General features: G+C 43.3%; 2 protein-coding genes across 2 annotated transcripts; one reads left to right on the top strand and one right to left on the bottom strand.

Moving 5' to 3' along the window:
• Positions 1–11,501: 11,501 nt before the first annotated feature.
• LOC127199184 (centrin-4) lies at positions 11,502–15,338 on the bottom strand. Its single transcript, XM_051157078.1, has 5 exons — positions 15,256–15,338; positions 13,211–13,357; positions 12,671–12,799; positions 12,042–12,179; positions 11,502–11,898 (listed from the first exon to the last, which is right to left on the bottom strand). The coding sequence occupies exons 1-5, from the start codon at positions 15,265–15,267 to the stop codon at positions 11,809–11,811; spliced, it is 516 nt and encodes a 171-aa protein (XP_051013035.1). The 5' UTR covers positions 15,268–15,338; the 3' UTR covers positions 11,502–11,808.
• A 7,330-nt stretch (positions 15,339–22,668) lies between these two features.
• On the top strand, positions 22,669–24,900 carry Bbs12 (Bardet-Biedl syndrome 12). The gene has a single exon (XM_051157076.1). It carries the CDS (start codon positions 22,709–22,711, stop codon positions 24,833–24,835), a length of 2,127 nt encoding a protein of 708 aa, XP_051013033.1. The 5' UTR covers positions 22,669–22,708; the 3' UTR covers positions 24,836–24,900.
• The last annotated feature ends 471 nt before the right edge of the window (positions 24,901–25,371 follow it).

A 25,371-nucleotide genomic window follows, 5' to 3' on the forward strand; every position in this document is an offset into this window, starting at 1 on the left:
ACTGAAAGTGTGTGGGGTGTGTTTGTGTGTGTGTGTGTGTGTGATTTCATTTTTTCTCTATTAGATTTTTAACCTCTGGACTTGAAGCCAATAAAACAAAAGGTCAGAAACCCTTTAACTACATAATACTTTTGTATGTTCATTGAATGAAAAGTTGAGCTATGTTTTTCTATCTCTAACCACAGACTTTATGTAACCCAAAGATCTCTGAGTGTATTCATGTAATAAAAAAAAATCTACCTTCTTTGAAGGTATAAAACATTGAGTGATGGGTATGCATGCATAGCTGACAACTTGAGAGGTAAATATTCTGCTTTTTAGATTTTATCTAAACCCAGTTCGGTTTAGAAATCAGCATCAAAGCTTTTGTATTTAAATTTGTTTGTTCTCATTTGAATGATTTCTTTTTAACTCAAAGGGTGTTCTTGATGGCAAAATATAAAAACAATCACATTTCTTTGTTTCAGCCCCCCTCCTTTTTTTTCTTTCATCCTAGTCATTTCTGGAGCAATGGAGACTGTTATGACTGGGCAGCGCTGTGGAGGGTTTCTGGTAACTGTACACCTACACCATGCATCTCAGGAAGTGGAGCCCATACCTGGTGGCCTGGATAGCTCACAACTTAATGAGTCATTTGAGAATGTAGGGCTGTTGTTACTAATGTTGAAGATTTTCGTCTCAAGTGTGTTTGTCACAGCAGTACCAAAATGTACAGATACAAGGGGGGCTGGCGAGTATCAAGAGCCTGGGCTTTATGTGCACACGTGCAGACACACAGTTATATCCACCTGGATGCACACCTGCACAGAGGTGATTGTAAGTAAGGCATGAGGTGGGAGTGAAGGGTGGGGGTGGGGAAGAGAATTAGTAGCGATTAGCACCTCCGCTGTGGACACCAGATGATATTCATTCATCTATCTCATCACTGACATAACCCTGGACGTCACCAGGGACCAGGTCACAGATGTGAAAAGTGTGACCTGGTAGCCAGTGGCAGACATCAGCTCTGAACCAAGTGAACCCTTGAGTAGAACAGGAAGTGTGACTGTCCAGTCTGGAATGACTATATTATTTTAAGGAACACTTGTACCCTCCCTCTCACTACTAACTACTGAAAGACCGGACTGCACGCTGGCCAGGCTGCTTGGCTATGCATGCGTCTTGCCTTCTGTTTAAATCTTGCTCTCATCTGAGATACTGAAGATGAGATGGTTATGGGGAGAGAGGCCAAGACACTAAAGCTCTGTACTCCTCTTCCCAATGCATCCACACTGATTAAATCTTGCTTTTCTCTAATATTTTTTCTCTTTGCTTGGCCTACTGAGGACAAGTGGCCAAACCTGGTTTGTTAGAGCTGCAGGGCGCAGGCCCTTACCCCACCTCTAGTGACAAACAAGACCTTCCTTGTTGTCCTTAAGCGGCATCTAGAATCTCAACCAAAAGCCCAAACCCAGCAAGTACCGTGCGTGTTAAAATCTGAGCTCTGTCATACCCTGGAGCCAAAGGCTAATGGCTTGGAACTGCTCCTTCTGCCTAGGCTACCCCTCCACCCCACTTCCTTCCACTGACTGAACAGGAGAGAAAGTGGAGAAGCCACCCCCAATCCAATAGGAAGGAAAGTATTGCAGTTTCTTCTGAAGACTGAGGTGCTTCCAAGAAGAGGAGACCAACATTTTCATCCCTGTGGCGGAGGAAATTTGCTTGCTGAATGGTGAGATCTGAATGGTGGCAGATTTGGAAAGAGACAGCATCTTAAGGTCCAAGGGCCACGCTGTACTCCATTTGTCGTTTTCTAAATTGGAGCGGGCTCAGTACCACCAACTGGGAGACACCTACAACAAACGGCCAAGCTACTCTAAGGAAAGCCACTATCTACAAGAGCTTGACAGGAATAAGTCCCTCATTCGCAAAGGCTGCTGGAACCTCCTCACTGGCCTATGTAGACGATGAATGGAAGCCTTAGTCAATCAAGAAGGCTATATATGTGGCCTCCCTCATTTCTACTTAATACAGCTAGAAGAGAAAAGAGGACAAGACAGATGCAGGGCAAGTCCCCGGCACTGGGACTCTTCAAAGCAGTTCAGAAGACATATCCATGTCCTATTATCAGCACCATGCTCCCTCAGTTGAGCATCCACCATCCTCTTAACCTGGCTTGATGGGAAAGTTCATGGCTTGTCCTATTTATCACTGATCTGAGACAGGGAGAGAGGACTTAGCGGTCAGACTTGTAAGGTCCACTCGATGATGGGTCAGTGGAGGTCCTGACCCAGCCAGATAGGTTCTTGGGTCCTGGCACTCCATTCAGTGCTGATGTGGTGCGAGGGTGGCTTCTGCTGTGTGGACACTCACCTTCCCCGCTGTGGGAGAGAGGCAGGGACAAGGACAGGAAAGAGAACACGGCAAGGTCTGATCCTGGCTTCATAACCCCAGCGCTCTGAACACCGAGGCAGGAGGTCAGCCTGGGCTGCACAGCCAGACATTGCCTCAGAAACTCAGGAATGATGCTGGGCATGGTGGCACACACCTTTAATCCCAGGACTTGGGAGGCAGAGGCAGGTGGGTCTCTGTGAGTTCGGTGCTAGCCTGGTATAGAGTGAGTTCCTGGATAGCCAAGACTACATACACAGTGACCTTGTCTTAAAAAAAAAAAAAAAAGCCAAACAGACCAACAAACAAACAAACAAACAAAAATCAGAAGTGGTGGTGGAGCTCTTGCCTAGTGTGTAGGAAGCCCTTGATCTATTTGGTACTCAGCATCACAGGGCAAGACAGGGACTGGTGGAAACCATGGATGGACCTTAGTGAAACTGCTTATAACAGAAATACTCTGCACATCACAGTGAACTTGCATTCACTGTCTTACAGAATTTCGAATGCAGTTTTATAAAGAAACCGCAACTAAATATTTCCACTTTAAATTAAGACGTAGACCTAGCTGGCCTCAAACTCACAGGAGGCCTGCCTCGGCCTCCTGAGCGCTGGGCTTAAAGGCGTGCGCCACCACCGCTCCGCAACTGAGACTTTCTTAGGACTACCAACAAATGTTTGCAAACACTAGGAAAGGTAGTCAAATACTTTGACATTTGGGGTTCTAAGGGCAGAAACTGGGTGCCTGTATAAGGAAGACAATGGGAACCTCAAGCAGAAGCAGGCGGTTTGGGGAATCTGTGTGCACATACATGTACACCAATCCGCCAAAACATAATGAGAAGGTGAGAGTCATAAACACAAAATTCCATTTCAATAACTGCATTCACTTCTTTTCTCATCACCTTGACCAAATTCTTGACAAGAAGCAACTTAAGCAGAGGTGGGTTGTGGGGGGCACTTTGGCCCATGGCGTGAGGGGGAGGAAGCAGCTCACCGCGGTGGCAGTGGGAATGTGGATGTGACATCTCAAGCTTCTGGAAGCAGAGAGGGACCAGGATCCGAGGCTGGCAACAAACCTCCAGGTACCTGGGATCGCCAGCAATCCACTCCCTCCAGAAGTTCTGCCACCTCCCACAACAGAGCCACCAGGTGAGGACCAAGTGCTCAACACTGGAGCCTGTGGGCACAGTTTGCTTCTGACACACAGGGATTTAGCCCTTAGGAAAAAATGCACCTACTGTGCTTACAGTGCACGGTTAACTGCCTCATATGATCTACCAGGTTAACCACATCGTAGACAATAACTCTGAGGAAGAATCTTGCTCACTTACAGGCTTGCTTTTGGTCTGTTTCTGCAGGAACTTCCCTTTGGAATTTACAAAGGCAATTTATTGAGTGTTTCTAGAAAATGATTGTAAGCTGTGAGAAATGAAGCTAGGAAACATAGTCAATTTATTTTAAGTAGTAACAGATAGAGGTTAAAGCATAATTAAAAATCAACTGCTTTAATCAGTAGCTTCACTCTAAGTGGGTAACTGCCTTAAGTCTCTTTACCTCTCTGACCTTCCCCTTCATGAAGGAAATATAGGCCTGAATCTTAACTGGCTTCTTGGAAACATAAAAATAAATGTCTTAATCATGAACATAACAAAAATAGTGTCCCTAATATGATTAGATTTTTTTCCCCAAAGCTCTGAGATCTTTTCTGTAGTGTCACCTTGGAGTAAAGACCAAGGTGCTGGGCTGGAGAGATGGTTCAGAGGTTAAGAGCACTTGCTGTTCTTTCAGAGAACCCAGGTTCTATTCCTGGCACCCACATGATGGCTCACAACCATCTGTAACTCCAGTGCCAGGGGCCTCTACACTTTCTTCTGGCAGGCACACTTATGGTGCACAGACAAAAAAATAAATAAATATATATATGTGTGTGTGTGTGTGTGTGTGTGTGTGTGTGTGTGTGTGTGTGTGTGTGTTAAAATAAACATTTAAGAAACTGAAAAAAAAAAGAAAGAAAGAAAGAAAGAAAGAAAGAAAGAAAGAAAGAAAGAAACCAAGGTTGCCAGGTGCCATTAGCCATCAATAGCCAAATACCTGGAATTCTCAAAATGTTGTTTACCAGTTTTCCTCTGAAGGCTGCACCAGACTAAATCCAAGTCTCTCACCAGTGCTGCACACATTTGCCAAACAGTCTAGAATATCATCCCTATCTCCCAGAGGAGGGGGCACAGTAGTGACTTGTAGATTCGTCATGCCTAGCACGGTGGTGAGCTAGCCAGATGAGCCTCGTTTGGCTCTTTAACAAGATAATAGTTGTGTTGGAGTATGAAAGAAGTGCTCCGGCTGGAGAGATGGCTCAGAGGTTAAGGGCACTGACTGCTCCTCCAGAGGTCATGAGTTCAATTCCCAGCAACCACATGGTGGGTTACAACCATCTATAATGTAATTCAATGCCTTCTTCTGGACTGCTGGTGTACATGCAGGCACAGCAGTGTATACATAATAAATAAATAAATATTTAAAAAGAAAAAAGAAAAGAAAGAAGTGCTCTGGACGTCCAGCCAGTGCCAGCGATTCTGTCACGGAGCTTCGCGTTAGCAGGGACTGGAAGGCAGTCTGCCGTTGCCAGTTTTGACCCAGGACATTACCCCCCACCCGCCCCGCCCGCCTGTTACTCCCAGGAAGATGCACAGCACAACTTGGCAGCATCTACTGGATCGTGCATATGTGAATCGCCCCCAACCAGCCTTACCTTCTAATTGACAGAACCCATTCCTGCCAAGCCAGAAAAAAGGGGCTCAGTGAGTGTAAAGAAAAGGCCTCCCCCCCCCCCCCGACTGGCAGATATGAGCAGAGACAGGAGAGGGGAGAGGGGAGGAAGTGGATCCAAGGTAAACACACACGAGTAAAATTCTCTCCTTCGGAACACTCAGCGCCTGTTGGTTTTTGTTTTGTTTTGTTTCCTTTACATAAAGGTACTGTTGGGTACTTTTTCATTAAATTTTCAGAGGGCTAGACCTCCTCAAGAAAGTTTCTGACTAACAGGGGTTTTCCTCAACCACTCAGTTCCTTCCCAGCCTGCTCCTACATGAATCAATGATCCTGTATTTGGCCCACCTCAGACCGTTGCCATGGACACAGGAGCAACGCTTTCAGCTTTCTAGCCTGGTTGTGGGATTCTGGCCCAGTCAGACCTTGCTGATGGAGGACCTCCCTAAGTAAAGTGTTACCTGGTAAGTAAGAGTTTCCAGGAAAATGGTGACGCATGGGAATCAAAATAGATTGTTCAGATCATCTTTTAAAAAAATCCCTGTTGATTCATAAACTGTCTGCCTGCATGATTGAAACATGAGAAACCATGTAGTCTTGATTAGCATACAAGAACCTCAGACGGCAAACAAACCCACCTCTTGTCAGGAGGAGAAGTCATGTCAACCAAAGGAAAACAAGTTTCTTGAGCCCTGATTAAAACATAGTGATGATAGTGATGATGATGATGGTGAGGATGATGATGAGGATGATGATGAGGATGATGAGGATGAGGATGATGAGGATGATGAGGATGATGAAGAAGGGGATCAGATGGTGTGACATGAGCCGCTGTGGTTCCCACCACAGAATTCTGAACAGCAGCTTAGGGCACTCTGATAACACATATCTCTGTTTTAAAAAAAAAGTCTATAAGATGGTAAAATTCAAGAAGAAGTAAAAGCCTAAGATATGATAGTGTGTAAAATTTGACATGACTAAAACAATGGTTTGTAATTTCTAGATATATATGTCTATAGGCAAACAAAACCACAAGCATTTTAAATATACGCTTACCAGTATGCCACTTGCCTGCCGTGTTTGACATGGTTGACACAACAGGATTTTGCTATTCCTGGTGGGGTTCTTTAACTCAATTCCATGAAGTAAAGAGATGATGCCTCCAAAAATGACATGTATACCTAGAGATTGCATCTAAATATGTCACATATGTGTAAGTCCATACTACAGATGTACAGAGACAGAACATTGGGAAGGTGATAATAACATGTCACTATCTGTCACACGTACGACACACTTACCCATTGTCCAGGTTTGATTTTCTAGTTCCCAGACTATTCTCAGGAGTTGCTTCTATCCTTGGAATCTTTATTTATGGGGGGTGGGAAGAGGGAAATCAAGTTTGGTTTCCTGCTTATCTGACTGTTTATTCAAACCTCATTTTCAAACCCCATCATGGTCAGTGGACACTCTGAAGGCACACTCTCCTTTCAGGATTCCCTGTGTCCTCTGGCTAGATGCTGTCATGATAATCCTCTTGCTATTGATGACAAGGACGATTTAACCCAAGTTCTTTGGGAAGGAGGTTAGCAAGTGCCAGGTAACTTGGCTTCTTGTGTTCACATTAAACACCCCTGCTGGTTGTTTGTGGGTGACAATATGGCATAGATAGTTACACCTGTAGATCTTTTACTTTATGGTTTTATATGGCTTGGCACTTAATATATTCATGATATGTGTCTAAGAGAAGTTAAAAAGTAGTTACAAGTCTCTAATAAAAAGTAATATAGTATATGTATGTATTTCCCATCACATTAAAATTAACATAAAGAACCTTATGTTGAAATAATATATTTGGTGATAAGTGTTTTATTTCTATATTCTTCTTTTTCTTGTATATGTTAGATTTCTTCAAATTGAGTTATATATCCTTTTACTAACTCTTTTTTTTTTTTTTGTATTTCTGATTAACTTATTCAGATTCCAACTTAATTGTTCTCCCAGCACTCGTATCCTCCCATTCCTCCTACCCTCCCACCCCCATCCTTTTACCCTCCCTTAGGTCCATGTCCAAGGGGGATCTCCTCCCCCACTATATGGTCATAGGCTAACAAATCTCATCTTGGTAGTCTGCCTATTCTTTCTTTGAGTGCCACCAGGGCTCCCCACCAAGGGGGAGGTCATCAAATATGGAGCACCAGAGCTCATGTCAGAGTTAGTCCCTGCTCTCCACATAACTGTGGAGGATGTCCTGTCCATTGGCTAGATCAGAGTAGGGGTTCAGTGTTTACTACTTGTATTGTCCTTGGTTAGTGCAATAGTTTGAGAAGACCCTCCCCTTCTGGGCCCTGATCCACAAGTTACAATGTTCTTGTAGGTTTCTAAGATCCTCTGGATCCTTCTATTTCCCCATCTCCTATATTTCTCTTACCTAGAGTCCCAGTAGGATGTCCTCACATCTGTCCCAATCTCCTGCCTTTTACTAACTCTTATTAAATTTGGGAAATGTTTAGTTGTCAACTAAACTGGTACATTTGAAGAACATCAAATAAAATATATTTCTTTTAAAAATTTATATTAAATAGCTTTTTGTTCAAAATAGTTCTCTTACTCTCTTACTCCTTTCTTGTTTTGTTTTTCAAGACAGAGCTTCTCTGCACAGCCTTGGCTGTCCTGAATTCACTTTGTAGACCAGGCTAGCCTCAAACTCACAGTGCTAGGATCAAAGGTGTCCACCACCACACCCAGCTTAGTTCTTATTATTTACCATTGTCATATAAAGTAAGAAAAAGCCCTCCCTGAAGATACATTTTCTTTTTGACTGTGTTGAATGCCTACTAATAACACATTGGTGCTGTGTTTTTCCATGTATATAGACTATATATTTAGACATTTAACAATTCCCATTATTATTGCTTTAGTCTCATTTGTACATGCAATTGATTTTTCTTTTAATTTATAGTTTTAAAAATTATGTTCATATAAATTCAAATAACACAGAGGTGTGGCAAATCTCCCTGCTCTCTCAAATTATGCTCTTGTCAGCTGTTTGATAAGATCTTTTAAAGCTGTTTTTATAGCAAATAATTTAGTTCCTCTTCCTTATAGTCAAAGAAAACATCAAACATCTCTACAAGTGGGTTAAGAGGCAATGTCTGTCTCACACTTTTAAACAACAATTTCCTGAAAATTCAGCAACTGCAATTCCAATATTATAGGATAGAATTTTAAACGAAATCGTTGACTTACATTCACATAAATGGTTAGTCATCAAGAAAATGGGCTAAGGAATAATACAATTTACCAGATAAGTTACAGCGTTTGCATTGTTCTGTCTCTAAAACGCTAAATCACTCTAAAACATAAATCACTACTTTATGTAAAACTAACTAGAAAAGCAAATGTCAGACCACACCCTCTGCTCGGCAAGCTGAGACACGGCCTCGACGCCCTCTAGTGGGAGAGTTTGGTCCTTCCCTCTGGCCGACAGAGCCACTAAGTCTGGGGGTGAAACTGGTCCGCACCTAAGCACCTAACGCTGCGGCTGCGGCCGCTATTAGCATCGCATTCCTTGGCTCACTCGTTGGACGAATATTAAACTTGTTTTTAAAATAAGTCACGTCAAACTGAACCGTTCCCAGAACATCAGGTAAAAGTGAGGGAGAATGTTCCACTACACAATATTAAGTAAAACACTATTAAGAGGATGCACCCCACTGATCTGCCAAGCATCTATTTTTCTTGACACTTACTGGCCACATTACACCTCTCTAACACTGAATTTACAAATGCTATAATAAAAATATATCGTTTAGCTTCATATTTTTCACTACGGTACTTTCCTAAAGTGCCACTTCCTTTATTGCTCCAAGTAACAAAACAAAACAAAACAAAACAAAACAAAACAAAACAAAAAAATCTTTCCTTGAAAATGCAATTCGGAGAGAGTGTGAGAAAACTCCAAGAAAACACGGGTCTTATAACCTCCGTTCCTTTAAAACATTTCCGTGTTCTGGGAACGTGTTCTTGAGCTCCTCCCAGACGTGGCGGATAGGAGGAGTGAGAGTTACTTCAGATTATTGTTTTCGCCATGTGTGGCCGTTCGGTTTGCCCTTGTACACTTTAATCAGAAGATTTTTCTTAATCTTCAAAGTAAATTCTCTGATGCTCTGAATAAAGCTGGTTGTGGCATGAGACCTGTCCGCCTCGTTTTTTTAAGGCTTTGGTCTCTCGAGTCTTTAGGGTGGTAAACACTCACTCCTTGTTTAAACATCACAGGCTGGGAACAGGCCTTTCTGTGAGCAGCCCCCCTCCCCCACCTGATTCCAGTACATTATCACCAAATTAGTTCTTTTTCCTAAAAGGTTTGCATTTATTTTTGGATCAGAACCTTCCTGCTGGAAACACGTACTAAAACTGACGTATAAAACAACTGCAGAAGAGGATGAGAGAGCGCCCACTAGCGATCAGGACCAAGGAGAAGCGAAAAGAGAATCAGACATACACCTTTCCTTCCAACTTCCGGTCATTCACTAATCAGATGTGCCCAGGGTGGGACTCTGGAAAGCAGGGCCTGCAAGCAAACAGCTCCAGAAACAAGTGTGACTGAAAGGCTCTGCTACGGAAGGAAAGCTGCTCGCAATGGACGCGCGGTGGGAGGAGGTCAGTAACCAGCTCTGGGCTTGCTAGTGATGTGCACAAGAAAATCCCAGGAGAAAGGGAAGATCCAAGGCGTAGTGACACCCTAAATGAGAATCAAACCACATGCCTACAGCTCATCTGTGGTTGGAGGGCAGCCTTGGAGAAAGGTGACTATCCTCGGGGTCTCAGGTTTTCACCTTTTTGAGGGTATTGACCTGGCTGAATTTAAATTTTTTTTCAATCATTTGCTTAACTTTTCTTACACATATGTCTCTCTCTATATATGGGTCAATTAGTCGGCGCCAAAGCTATCTACATTTTTTTTTTTTAAATAGACACTGCCTGCTGGAAGATTTTTGCCAACTCATATCCCTAATAGTATATGAAAGTGCTGATATTTTAGTATTTTAAACGTTATTTCTGTAATTCTGCACTGCAAGTCATCTCTTTTTTAATTTAAGTTGTTTTTAGGGTTCATTTCTCTAATGCAAGGACACTCCTATGTTCAGAGTCTGCTTTTTATTTCCTTTTCCTGAGTATGTTTTTTTTTCCATGTTTTCTATTTATTTTTCTATTGGATTTTTAAAGTGTATTTATATGTATGGTATGTTAGCACATGTTAAGTATGCATGATAATGAGCTTCATTGTGACAATTTTGATCACATACATGTCTACTCCCACCCACCCCCTGCCAATCCCCTTGCTCGTAATCTTTCTGCTATATTCACCTGTGTGTGTGACTCCATGAGTTTCACTGGTGCTGTGATAAAATACCATGACCAAGACTTTGTTTAGTTGGGCATATGGTTTCAGCAGGTTAGAGGCCATGATGCAAGAGCGTCTGTGGGATATTCTAGACTTGGCAAAGGATGACACAGAGCTCCCTTGAGTTGGCTGGGAACTGAGTCCAGCCAAAGTTTTAGACTGAACTCACCTAAGTGATATTTAGAGTCACTGTCTAAGTGATCCTAACTTCCTGGGATCTGCCTGTCCTTTTGTTTTGCTCCCATTAGCAAAACAGAACAAGCTGGATTGTCTTGCCTCATGGAAGTCTGTGAGAAAAGCAACAGCATTAACCTGTGAGGCCTTACTGTGATTGCCCACAACAGAGCACAGAGGTGCAAGCCTTTTTTGCTCTTCCAGGGATAAATTCCACACAGAAACTCACAAACCTGTGATTCTTCTGGCATCTATGGCCACCAGGCACTCAAGTGGTACACAGACATATATGCAGGTAAATGGTCATACACATAATAATAAATTTGTATTGTATTTATGTATGTGTGTGTATGCCTGTAGGCCAACACACTATAGCATGCATGTGGAGATCAGAGGACAACTTGTGGGAGCCAGTTGTCACCTTCCACCAAGACAAGCACTATGTCAGGCATAGTGACAAGCGCCTCGACCTGCTGAGTCACCTCAAGGGCCTTACAGACTCTTTACAGAGTCTTAACCTCATTAATACAGGAGGAACCCTAAGGACCTCACCCCTTAAAGAACCCACTACTGTGGTGCCTGGCTAAGGAAGCGTCATTCAAAGCACAATAGTAACTACCAGAAGAAAATTAGAAACACCGTACATCAGCCAGCTTTATTAATACTTTGCACATTTGAGGAACTGATTAAAAAAACATGTTTATCAGTTGTTTTTCTAAGTCACACAAAAGGAAATAATGGAAAATAATGTTTTCAGACTTTTTAAAAACAATTTTTAAAAATTATATCTGGATCTGGGGCCAAGTTTATTAAACTGAAAAATAAATTTTAAATGTTTTTGAAACCTAGAGGTTTAAAAAATAGCACATGGAAATACTGTTGGGGGCTCGATGCTCAAATAAGCCATGCTTTTGTTTCTTGCTACTACAGATTTAATGACACCGGTAGAGACGCATAACTTCTTACATGGATTACACAGCAGGAGACCAAGCTGAGCCCAGAAACTAAAAATGGAAATGAATGCGCTAAAGTATTAAATTACTGAACTGCTGAACGGGCAAGCTGTCAAGACTTCCTAGAAGGCAAAGCTAATAAATACTGGTCTTCCTCATCATTCTCAAAAATTCTTCCTCGTTTATCTCTCCATCCCCGTCATGGTCGGCTTCATCAAGCATCTCCTGTAAAGCAAAACGCAACACTGAGGACGCAGGGTGACAGAAACTCAACAGGCACTGTGGTTTTTAATGTGTAAGTATGACTGAGTGGCATAAACCATACAAAACTATACATGAGTTGTTATGATAAAACAAACAAGATTTACCTGTAATTCGGCGTCTGTTAAGTTTTCCCCTAGTTCCCTGGCAACCCTCTTGATGTTGTTTAGTGATATGCTTCCAGTACTGTCGTCATCAAATAATTTAAACGCCTTCAGGATTTCTTCTTTCTCATCCTTCTCACTCTTTAGAAAATGAAATGTCACTGGTTGTTTATTTGTCCTATCAAGCTGGACTTAGTAGGTCTATTAACTCTAGAGTGGTATGTGCATAACTGTACCAGAAGGCTGTGTTCTCAGGCCACCACCCTTTACACAATTATTACTCACATGCCTGCCCTCAAGGTCCATAAGACAGCAAGTTCCAAGAGCGGGGGTGGGGGTGGCAGGGGGGGTATTCTCTGTTCTCGCAACTGCGGCCACAGTAGGGTCCCAGTGACTGCCAAGTACAAGGCTCTGGGGTTTGGGCACCCTTTCCATCTTGCCAGATGTCAATACTTCCCGACGAAACCCTTCCCTACCATCTTCACCACTCTGAAAACAGCTCTCCACTTGCTGTGCTGTCACGCCCCACTCACCCTTAACACCTAGATCCAATTCTCCCACAAAATCTCTATGCTCCAGGCCCACCCATGGACAAGGCTAGGATAGCATTTCTTTGAAAAAATAGGCTATACCATTTTTACACTCATAACGGCAAAAAAATCTTCAAAAGCAATGGTGCCAGTGCCTTCCTTGTCAATGTCAGCTATCATTTGTTTAACTTCTTCCTTCTTCGGCTCAAACCCTAAGGCCCGCATTGCAATCTGCAATAGGAAGGGGACGTAGTTTACTATGCCATGATCCCATTCTCAACTTTTAAATTATCAATAGCTTTAATAGTAGTCTATGTTAGTAGTCTCTAACATAGACTGAACACAGAGCCAATCTTACTATGCTAGAGCACCTAACCTTGAGAGTTCTGGGGTTTGACTTGCTCACCAACCAAGTACACAACTAGAATGTTACAAGACATTGTTTTGTTGACTGAGGGCAAGTACACATCCATGCCTTTCAGAAGAATGACATTCCATTACATACATTCAGCAGGATGTAATGACAGGGCAAAGGATCAGTAGGCAAGCCCCGTGGTAGAACCCTAGGTTACACACACACACACACACACACACACACACACCAGTGTAGTTTTTCAAATGCCTTAGGAACAATTTCAGAACCTTCAGTTCTTTCACATCTATGGTTCCGGACCCATCGATATCGAATAAGTCAAAGGCCTCTTTAATTTCTTGCTTTTGGGTGTCATTCAGTTCAACTTTTGCTGCTTTTTTCTTCCATTGGTCTAAAGTCGTGCGGTGGCCGGATGCCTGCAATGAGTACACACATGGGTGAAGACAACGGAACTAGACCGCACAGATTCAAGTATCCCGTTTCCTTTTGTAGCATGAGTTCTTTTGGGGGGGGGGGGTTCGAGACAGTGTCTCTCTGTGTAGCCTTGGCTGTTCTGGACTCACTTTGTAGACCAGGCTGGCCTTGAACTCACAACGATCTGCCTGCCTCTGCCTCTCAAGTGCTGGGATTAAAGGCATGCGCCGCCACGCCCGGTTCGTTAATAATTCTTATTGTCTCTTTCTTTCCATCTTTTGAGACAGGTTCTTCCTATGGGGCCCAAACTAGCCTGGAACTCTCACTCCTAAGTATGCTTATTAATCTCTTGACAGTGTGGTGTTATTTTTTTTTTTCCCCTACATTTTCCTGTTAAAACTGGAACTTTTTAAGGGAGACGCAATTAAGTAAGATGGCATCAAAGCACAAAAACACGCGGTGTGTCAGAATGCAGTTAGCCTTGGCTTATTAGGAAAGTATTAAGGAATGCGTGCTTTTCATACAAGTATCACAGGGCTTGCGTGGCGGGGGGGGGGGTGGGTTAGGGGGGCGCGGGGCCTGTGGGGAATGCTTACTACACAATCATCTGCTTCCACTCTCCACTGCACCACAGAAGCACAGAAGTAAAACCCGCGTGTTTCTGGGGGAGAATGTTTGCCCAACTACAGGGATGCACCTAACACGTGGAAGACGAAGGACCTTTCTGCTGTTTGCTTCATTCTATCACCAAGTTGGGTCACGAAGCCACTGGGTATTCTTCTTTCTGCAGGTGGAATGTGGAGCCCTGGAGGTGCCTAAGTGGCCTACTTTGTATATGTCATTGGCTGTGGTCGCCGTCGATTCTTGCTTCTAAAGCTACAGATTCTGATGAAGGGTCTTCCACCTGAATCAGCATTTTTTTTTTTTTTTTTTTCCCAGCAAGAAGCCAGTGGCCCCTGAGCTATGAGTGGTCTAAGATGGCGGACCCCTGACCTGGACTGAGGCAGTGGCCCTTCTTCTCAGTGAAGGAGTCGCTGGCCCTCTGATCACCAATTGCTAAATAGGTGCCCCGCCTGGTAGAGTCGGTGGCCCTCTAACCTTTAGTGACTAAGATAGCCCTCTCTCTCTGTCACTGACTGAGTCGGTGGCCCCCTGACCCTCAAGGGCCCCCTTTTGTCAGCGGCTGAGTTAATGGCACGCTGAATGTTGGTGGCCCGAGGTTGCTGGCCTCTGGCCTCTGCCGTGCACGCCTCCCAGTCTGGAAGACCCTCAGCCTCGGCACTGGTCTCCGCTGCTCCTGGGCAATCGCTGGACCACCCTCATAGACTGCAGGCGATGGTGGATAAACGGAGAGTGAGACCCATCTCTGTCCCCTGGCTTAGCCACTACAGGTACCCAAGGCTCCTGCCTGACATGAAAGGCAAGAAGTTGGGAAGAACACAGGGGGTCCCAAAGCACTCACCATGTCCCCCAACCCGCGCCCCTACCCGCGCCGCGTAACAGCCGCCCTCCCCTCCGCGGTGCGCGCTCGGGGTGGGCGGGCCGTTGCTAAGGCCGCGTTCAGGGCTCAAGCCCGCCCACCAGCTCCCGTGATTGACAGCCATTGTGCCCAATGAAAAGAAAAGACTGGCGTGGCCACGCCCGAGCGGCGGCCGGGCCGGCTGAGTTCCGGCGCTGCGTGGGGCGGTGCGCGGTGAAGAGGGCTGCGGCCCCCGTGGGCTGGAAGGGCAGGAAGCGTGGGAGAGAGGTCTGTGTCCAGCGTGTCCACACACCGGACCAACCGCCCTGCGGCCTTCCGGCCCTGGGGTGGGGGTGGAGGGGGGGAGGGGGCGTCCTCGCGGGCCCAACGGCCAGCCCTGGACCCGCTGGAGGAGTGCAAAGCAATCTCCTCCTAACGTACCGAGTAAAGCATGGCACATCCCCCAAAGCCGCTGCCTCTCCGCGCAGACACTTGTGTTGTAATCCTTAAATCTCCTTAGGCTCCTGGGGAATAGGTAAGTTTACCCTCATATTAGAAGCCGTTTTTTTTCCTGCCTTAAGTTTTCCCAATGGAAATTCAAATGATATAAATTCTTATTTTGCGAATGAAGTAAAGTGTTAAATCATTTAGCTCTAACCTATTGGTTTTTCAGGCCGTGTGTCTCATCTGGAAAGCTATGCTTGGCCAGTTTTCAAAGTTATATTTAACACTAATTTTAAAGAGATTTCTGAAACCCAGAAAACGAATATTAGACACAACACACACACGCCCCTTTTAGGCTTTTCTGAATCTCATTTGATCTGATAGCTATCAAAAGGCTGCTACAGTTAAACCAATTTTTTATCACCATTGATTTAGGAATTTGGATATTCTAGTTTTTTAAAAAAAATTTTTTTTTCTGCGTCTCATTATGCCTCTCTGGCTGTCCTGGAGCTCACTATATAGACCAGGCTTGGCCTCAAACTCTAGAGATGCATGCCACACACCCAGCTTAAAAATTAAAGTTCAACTTCTAACTTCTAGACCTTGATTCGGATCCCCCAATCTTGAAAAGTAACTGCTACTAGTAACAGCTAGTAAGATAGTAAAGCCGTACACGTGTTAAACTACCAGATTTATCCAGTGCTTTCTACATGACATACACCTGGCAGTTTGAAACTGAGTAAAAATAAATGTTTGATGTTGTTGTTTGTTAACCATTTAGTTGTTTCCATATTTTTCAGAGACAATTCTAATTATCATTTGAAAAAGGAGCCCCAATGAAAGGGTCCCAACTAAGGGGTCCAAGGTTACTTGGAAGAGAAATATTAGCCGTGACATCTGTTTGGTCCTTTAATGTTTACTCAAATTTGGAATAAGGTGGCACTTAAATATTTATTTAATGCCTGTGCTAAGGTGCCAGGCAGTATTCTAGGTACTTGGGATATCTCAATGACTAAAATTGTCATGTGGAAAATAACGTTTCAATAGAAAAATGATGATCTTTATATGTAATAAATGTACTATGGTCTTTTTTGTAAAGCATCAGAGGATAAACAGAAAATGAAGCCAATAAAGAGTATCTGCATATGGAAAGAAAGGAGTTTCGTGATTTGTGATAGGTTGGTCAGGTTAGACTTCCCTCAGACGGAATTTGAGGAAGTATTTAAAATCTCTAAGGCAGTAGATTTCTTGGAGAAGAGCATTCCAGAGAGAGGGACACGCAGACAGAAATACTGAGGTAGGGCACATGCCTTGCATATTCCAAAAGCACAAAGGAGGCCTTAGGAGAGCAGAATAGATTAGTCAGACAGGAAGAAGTGTGTTTTTTAGTGCTCTGTGGGGACACAGCCTTTATTGAGTTAGGGAGACTAAGATTCTGAGCATAGATGGCTGGCGGTGGTGGTGCAGGCCTATAATCCTAGAGGCTGGCAGAGCTCTGTGAGGTTGAGTCCAGCCTGGTCTATAAAGTGAGTCCAGGATAACCAAGGCTACACAGAGAAACCCTGTCTCGAGAAGCAAACAAAAATATTCTGAGCATAGAAGTGAAAGGATGTGACTCACTTTTATAGGAACTCCTTGTGCCAGACAGAGGAGCAAAGACTATTTTCTGAGAGGCTCTGAGCAGTGGAGTGCTGCGGTTAGATTATGGAGTTAGGAATAGACTGGAGGCCCGACTGGGGTCTGATTATGAAAATCCTATTTATACCCGTCAAAAAATACAGAGCTTTTAAATATAACTCCTGAAAAGCACGTCTGAGTGTTCTAACCTGGATATTTAGCCAAAATGAGATATGACCTTATGAAAAGAAAACTGAAGTCAACACCCCGTTTAAATAATTCAACTCTGCACTCCCATTGCAGATAGAAAACTAAGGTCACGTGAAGCTGACAAGTAATGAAGCTGACCTGTTTGTGGAAGGCATTAGTGCCAGGCACAGCAGAGGAAAACCCAGGCTGTGTTAGTGCACCTCCAAGAACAGTTACCAGCGTAGCTAATCGCTTTTGAAATTAACCATTTTCCCCTCCTCTTCACTGTCACTGCCTTCTTATAGCTAACCTCTTAGAAAATGAGGCATTCTTATTTTGAGTTTGTATTGATGATAGCCCCTTGCACCCTCTTCAAAATCATTTAGGGATTTTTCCCAAGTTAGGGATGCTAAGACAATTTTTTTCAATTATTACTCAAACTCGAGAGAGAGTCTTCAGATGTTAACCGATCTCTTTTGAGCGCTAACTTTGATATGTGTGGTGTGTGACTTATTCCTTGTAGATTGTTGGAATCCATCTTCCTTTGTCTGGATAAACCCTTTGTAACGTAACTCAGCACAGACTGGACTTGATTGAAGTGCCTGTGGGTTCTTCCTGTTGTTCTAGGTTGTTTCCCCCTCACCGTGTGTATCTTACAGTTTATATCTTACAGTTTAATTACAATCTAGAGAGGAGACCCTAGGCAGAATTCTTAACACTAAACCCCACCCCACCCCATCCCCTGCCTGCAACGAAAGGCATAGGCACCTGCAAGTTAAGGGTCTCAATGGGACTGAGAAGATGGCAGAGGGCTTGAGAGGGGGAGTGAAGATGCAAAGAAGGACGACAAGTTACTGAAACACCGGGTGGAAGTGAAGCGAAACGTAGTTGATACAGTGACAATTAATAGCATAAACTTGGGCAGTTATTACATGGGGTTTACCCTTTTACTTAATAGTTGGGAGATTTTGTGCATGTTACTCAATTATCATGCTTCGTTTTCCACAAATAGGTTAATTATTTTAGTATTGACCTTATATTTTTGAGGTGGTTTCATTTGTGCTATGTGCCAAGTGTCTTTCATAAGGTAAACTCTCAAATTTTGTTAGCAGGGAAGAACGGCCTGACTTTTAAACTTATTCTTTCAGCCTTTTTTTTTCCAACTAGATATTAGTGAAGAGAGAAATAGACCACTATCTCAAAAATCAGCTTCTGGCAAATTACAGACATAAATGTAAAGAAAGGAACATTAAAAACACAAATTTAGCCAGCATGGTGGCGCACGCCTTTAATCCCAGCACTTGGAAGGCAGAGGCAGGTGGATCACTGTGAGTTCCAGGCCAGCCTGGTCTACAAAGCAAGTCCAGGACAGCCAAGGCTACACAGAGAAACCCTGTTTTGAAAAACCAAAAACTAATAACAACAACAAAAACAAAAAAACAAAAACCAACAACAAAGAAACAAACAAAAACCCCACAAATTTCCTGGCATCACACCTAACAGTAAAGTTAATAGATTTTGTAACAGTGTAGTATTGGCACAAAGTGATTACTTTGTTCAGTACAATTGAATTCACAGCCCAGAAATAAATGCATATATTTTTAACAAGTTGATTTTTGATAAAGGTGCTAAGAACATTGAAGAAAGAATAGTTTATTCCACAGGTGGCACCAAGTCAGTGGGTATCCACATGTAAAGGAGCCTCTGCCTCACAACATATGTAAAAATTAGTACCAAATTTATCAGTAAACTCAGTAATGTATAGGATTCTGAAGAAAACACTGGGTTAAGTATGTGTGACCTTGGATTTGGCAATGGATTTTTAATATACCCTTAAGAGCATGAGCAGCAGTATCAACAAATAAATGTTAAAATCTGCGAAACCTAAAAACTTTCATGAGTCAAAGTGCATTATCAAAACAGAAAAGACAAACCGGTCATGGTGGCACACGCCTGTAATCCCAGCACTCAGGAGGCAGAGGCAGGCGGATCTTTGTGAGTTCAAGGCCAGCCTGGTCAACAGAGCAGTCCAGGACAGCCAAGGCTACATAGAAAAACCCTGTCTCGAAAAACAAAACAAAACAAAAAACAGAAATGGTGGATTGTGCTTGCAAATCAAATAGGGTAGCCCCTCGATGTCCATAGGGGGAGGGTTTTAAGGCTACACTATGGAAACTAAAGTCCACACATACAGAAGTGCTTTATGTTAAACAGTAGAGTATTTAAATCTAGCCGACACTCATACTGAGTATATGTTATTCTTCAAGTTAATACAATAATAAACTAAGAAAATGGAAATGCTAGGTTATTAGTTGTTACAATACATTGTTCAAGGAATGATGACAATATGTTACTTGTTCAGTACAGATGCTCAGTTTATTTCTGTGTTTTTCAGATACTGTCTGTCAGTGGTTGGTTAGGTCCGCGAGCACGAGATTGGCTCTTGTTGCTTAAGGGTTTACTATCTGACATGTATGAGGAGTTCTTACAATTCAGTAACACAGACCTTTAAAATCACACTCTTAAAATAGGCAAAAAACTTCCATCGACATTTCTCCAAAGAAGATATACAAATGTCCAGTAGGCCCATGAAAAGATATTTACTATTATTAATCATTAGGAAAATGGAAGACCACAATGAGCTATGTTTTCACATCTGCTAGGGTGTGTATACATTTACAAAAGCAAAAGCAGTGTTGTTGAATATGCCAGTGACTGAACAGTGCGCGCGCTCGCCCGCCCACCTTCCCTCCCCCCCCCCACACACTTCTTATCCACCCAGAATGTAATTGTATTTGGAAGCAGTCTTTGTAGACACAGTTAAGATGAAGTCATCTGGATTAGGGTAGGCTGTAAGTCCAATAACTGGTGTTATAATTAACAAAAAGGACAATTAAAACAGGCAAAGATAAGTTATGCAACTAAAAGCCAAAGAGTGACAGAAGTAACTAGGAGCTGCACGGGGGTGGGAGGAGCCTTCCCTAGAGTTCTGAGAGGAGGCACTGCCCTGCAACGTCATCATCTCTAGAGTGTGACTGTGTTGTTGCAGCCTTCTGACAGAATTTTGAGTAGCAACCATGGAAAACTAATGCAGTGAGAATGTGGAGAAATGAAAACCTTTGTCCATTGCTGCTGGCAAAGCTCTACTGTTTGGAAAAACATCTGGGCAGTTCCCTAAGCTAAACATAAAATTACCGTATGACCCAGGAATTTCACTCCTAGATTTATAGCTAAAGGATTTGGAAGCATGTTCAAATATGTACTTGTACAGAAATGTTCACAGCCGCATAAGCACAGTAGCTAAAAGATGGAAACAACCCAAATGTCTAGCAGTGGATGAATAGATAAAGTGTGGTGCCTACTAAGGAGCAGAGAAGTACTTATAAATAGTAACTGTGGCGGAACCTCAAAACACACTAAATAAAGTGCAGAAAGGTCACATATTACATGATTCCATTCATATAAAATAACAAGAGTAGGTCAAAACATAGAGACTAAAGGCACATTATTAATTACCAATTACTAAGGGAACATAGAGTTACTTTCAGTTTTTTGGGTTTTGTTTGTTTATTTTTTGGTGACTGTTAAATCTTTTGGAGCAAGGTAGAGATGGTAGTTAAACAATATTGTGAATTTACTAAATGTAAATTGTATTCTTTAAATTAAAATCACCTTATTCCATCAAGATTAGTAACTTTATAAAGTAAGTAAGATGAAATCAAAGAGAGACAGAAGATTTGAGGATGTGATGTATGGATTAATTGAAACCATTGATAAATAGAATTTAGAGTTTAGTAAGGAGATGAAGGAAAAGCAGGTGAAGGCCAGAAAAAGTAAGACCAGATAGAAGTAAGACATGATGAATAAGGACTGTTCAATTAGTTGAGTGTATTCTGATGTTAGCAAGGCATATGTGTGAATATATTGTAAGCGTTCATTAGATAAGATTTGAAAATTTCATTGAAAAGAGGACGAGAGAGAGAGTGAGTGAGTGAGTGTGTGTGTGTGTGTGTGTGTGTCTGTGTGTGTTCGTGTGTTCATATAATCCCTTACATATTGTCTGGGCTTGCCCATCCTTTCTACTTTAATGAGCCCTTGAAAGCCTGCAGGAAGCTGTTCTGTAGGAGTAGTTACCTGTCCTTCATCCTAAAGGCTGTGTTGACTGTAGTGCTCTTCACTTTCAAAGGTGAGTATAGCTAGTTCAGAGACAAATTGACCAGAATTAAGGTCGGTATTAGAAGATAAGCAAAAATCTGAACTGTTTGCTTTTTTATATTTAAGACTTATAAGATGATTTAAAATATTAAAAACTCAGAAAGTCTTACAGTATCACTTACTTTAGCTCCAGTCCCTTACCTAATGGAATTCACACTTCCAGGACAGTAGTTTTAAAATAGATGGTATTTTGATTGTTCATTTTTGTTTTGTTTGAGGCAGAGTTTCTCTGTGTAGCTTTGGCTGTCCTGGACTTGCTTTATAGAGCAGGCTGGCATCAAACTCACAGAGATCCACCTGCCTCTGCCTCCCTGAGTGCTGAGATCACAGACATGTGCCACAGTGCATGACTATAGATGGTTTTTCAGTTAGAAAGTACAACGTTTAAAAGCCTTTCAGTATTGAACTAATAGTCTTTCTCTTGGTGGTATTCATTCTGGATGTGACCTCTGGAATATCTTGAATAATTTTAATTGCTCTTGGATCTCCCTTTAAGTAGCATGTCCCTGACCCCACCCCACCCCACCCCCATTCATAATGCAATCAATACCCAAATCTTTCTCCCCTCTGTCTTCATTTTTCACAGAAGATTCTTGGGTGGCCGCTCTACCTTCAGTCTGGAACTTGCCAGAATGATGATCTATCTCAACACACAGGGCACTATGTGCTGGGCACTGTTTTGAGCACTGTGCTCATACTAGCTGTGAAGAAGCTTCTCGTTTTCCAGGTGTATGAACTGAAGGGCTCCCCACTTCAGGCCCTGGCTTCTAGACTCAGAAGTACAAGCTTTCATCACTACATCAAGTGGTGTGCTAGTCTTCACATGTGTGCTTCCCATCAGAAGTGAAGGCTTAAGTTTCCTGGCGTCACATGAAGTGTCCTTCATGATCCAGCTGCATCTCCACTGGAGCCTCAGGCCCTTCAGCTCCTTGCCGTGTGTGCCATATTCCCTTACCACCAGGCTTTTTGTATAGCTTCTCGTACACAGTGCTTTTCCCTCTAACATATTTGTACATTCATTACCCTCTCCTTCAACTTGCTGGCTCTGCTACCCAAGTTACCCTACAAATGCCATGATGGATCACGCCTGTAATTCCAGCGGTCTCAAGGTGGAGACGGGATGATCACAGATTTAAGACCATCCTGAGCTACATTCATTCTAAGTTTACCCTCTGGAAACCCTGCTTGTTGTCTTGTGCTCTCTCCGTTTTCTCTGCCATGTGGAGTAATCAACCCTCTACACCATCGTGTCCCCCATGTCCTCGCCATTTATGTCACTCTTGTGCATCACCACACTGATGACATTTAACTGAACCTGCATCCAAACGTGTGAGCTGCATTTTCTTCTCTGTATGTAGCACTTATGGTCGTGAATCACTCTGAGTAAAGTTTCAAGTGTTTGTTTATTTGCAGGTTATTATTCGAGGTGATGGCTTACAGGGTCATAAACAACAGAAGGCACGTGGGACTTCAACAACTTTCATTATTTGCACAAACAGGAAGAGGTTTCCTAGGTCCAGTAAAAGCCACGAAGTTTATTACAGACGCAGAGCGTCATGAGAGTATGTTAATCAGCTCAACAGTCAGGCTTCTGGAAGGTTTGGATCTGACCTGTGCCGTGGGACACCTTCTCAACGAAGCAGTTCAAGCACAGAATGGCACGTACAGCATCGGAGCCAGCACTCTCTTGTTTCTTGTTGGCGCATGGAGCAGTGCTGTTGAAGACTGTCTCCAGCTGGGTATTCCCACCACAGTGATAGTGTCAGTAATGTCAGAAGGCTTGACCTCTTGCATCGAAGCAGTAGTTCCCCTTCAGGTGCCCATATATGATGTATTTGGCCACATGGACGACACAAGTACAGGTCACAGACTTGAAGCAGTTGATGTCAGTTTGTGTCCTTTTCTACAAGTCCCTTCAGGTCCTGGGTGGTTACGGGAAAAGCATGATTTCGAAGATGCTACATCTCAGTCACTGTCCAATTACAGTCCCTCTGGGAGACATGCTACCTCACCCAAATTCTTCACACCTCGGGCAAAGGCCAGAATAGAAAAAAACACACCCCAACCTCAACCTCAGAAAAACAGTCTATATACAGATTCCTTCTGCAGGAAGTCAGCACTCGCTCACAGTAGGCATTTTAATAGGACAGATAGTAGCCACTGGATAAGCAGACCTGATGGGTCTCTAGAACACCGTAGCTCAACTCCCCAGAGTTTGAGATGTAATGATTTGGCGGAGCTGGCAGTTGGCCTGAGCCATGGAGATGACAGCAGCATGACGTTGGCTGAAGCAGCAGTGAGGCTGCAATGGCAGACTACATGTCTGCAGCAGGGCGACTGGATGGCACCGTTTGTGTTTGATATTTCAAGAGTCCTCACTTGCTGTCTCCCAGGCTTACCAGAAGCCTTTTCTTGTGTTTGTCTAGGATATGTCACTGCTGTACCCATGTCTAGTATTATTCTGATCAAGGAATTGCAGGGTCAGCCTTTCCGGGTGATTCTCATTGAAGGTGATCTCACAGAGAGTTACCGCCACCCGGGATTTAATAAGTCAGTAAATGTTAGGACCAAGTTAACTAGTGGGGAGCTTCCAGAAGATAGTGCAGAAGAACTGTGGGCAAACTGTGTGTTACAGGTGTTGATCCAGTTCAGGGTGAACCTCATCTTAGTGCAAGGAAATGTATCTGAGCACTTAACTGAAAAGTGCATGCACAGCAAGCGTCTGCTAATTGGGTTGGTGAGTGGCAGCGTGCTGCAAGCATTTGCAGAGGCTACAAGGGCAGTGCCAGTGGCCTATGTCACACAAGTGACTGAGGACTGTGTGGGCAGTGGGGTGTCTATGACCCTCTGGACAAGTCCGCATGATATAAACAAGAGCAGCAAAGCGACAGTCTTGCTAACAGCAGAGGGAGTTAACTTGGTTACAGCGGTGCTCACTAGCCCAGTGAGCGCTCAGATGCAAACCAGGGAAGACAGGTTCTGGTCTTGTGTGTATCGTTTACATCATGCCCTGAAAGAGGAGAAGGTCTTCCTTGGAGGTGGTGCTGTTGAATTTTTATGTCTTAGCCATCTTCAGGTTCTTGCTGAGCAAGCTTTAACTAAAGGACACCAGGCTTGCTTTGGATGGCTTCCTCATTCTTCCTCTTGGATGGCCTCATCTCTTTCAGTCTACAGACCAACTGTGCTGAAGTGCCTGGCAAGTGGGTGGCATGAATTCTTGTCAGCTGTCATGTGTAACACTGCCACTCACCCATCAGCAGTGGAAGCCAGCACATTCATTCAACACCATGTACAAAATGCCACCGACTCTGGCTCTCCTTCATCGTATATCTTGCATGAATATAGTAAACTAAGTAGTGGACTTTTTCATATAGATACTTCAGATGACCCTGAGCTGGTTCCAAGAGTTTACGACACTGTCACACCAAAGGTTGAAGCATGGCGCCGAGCATTGGACTTAGTGCTCTTGGTGCTTCAGATGGACACTGAGATCATTACTGGACTTGCACACACACAGCTGAAGTCACAGGACTTAGATGGAGTTGTATTTCTGTAGAGTTAATGTCTAAATATTTGAGAAATAAGGTATGTTGTATTAATAAACTTTAAGGTATATGTGTGTGCTGTGTGTTAGTGTGAATGTGTGGAGGCCAAAGAGGGCATTGGATCCCCTGGAACTGGGATTATAAGCCACCCAACATGGGTGCTGGGAACCCAACTGTGCAAGAGCAGCAAACACTTAACCTTTGAGCTATTTTTCCAGACTTAATAACATTTTAATTTTATTTGTCTAATCATAGTATGTAAATTTCTAACTGTTGCCGAGAATAAAAGGGTTGGTGTTTATCAATAACTGGGATTTTGTATTTTACCCTATTAATAAGCTAACAAATTCGCCTATTGTTTCACAGGTGCTCGGATATACAAGATCCCCAAGTCAGAGGCAGAGAGCTTTTGCTATTTGCCACAAAAACTGCATTCAGAGTGTTGTGCTGGCTTTGTTTGTTCCTTGGTTACTCTGTCCCCCCGCCCCCCCAAAGCAGTACAGAGGGCCAGTGGCAGGACCCTGACCAATGGGTGTTCTCTTGTAGG

The sequence above is a fragment of the Acomys russatus genome, chromosome 15 (genome assembly GCF_903995435.1).
Source record: "Acomys russatus chromosome 15, mAcoRus1.1, whole genome shotgun sequence".
In the NCBI taxonomy this organism is placed as follows: Eukaryota; Metazoa; Chordata; class Mammalia; order Rodentia; family Muridae; genus Acomys; species Acomys russatus.

What these genes read in the sequence shown, in the direction of transcription:
- LOC127199184 (XM_051157078.1), bottom strand. An exon ending in TAGATGTGAAAGAACTGAAG is followed by an intron (nt 12,800 to 13,210) that starts GTTCTGAAATTG and finishes TTCCTATTGCAG; the next exon opens with ATTGCAATGCGGGCCTTAGG. An exon ending in CCGTTATGAGTGTAAAAATG is followed by an intron (nt 12,180 to 12,670) that starts GTATAGCCTATT and finishes CATTTTCTAAAG; the next exon opens with AGTGAGAAGGATGAGAAAGA.
- Bbs12 (XM_051157076.1), top strand. Translation starts at nt 22,709, where the DNA reads ATGGCTTACAGGGTCATAAACAACAGAAGGCACGTGGGACTTCAACAA.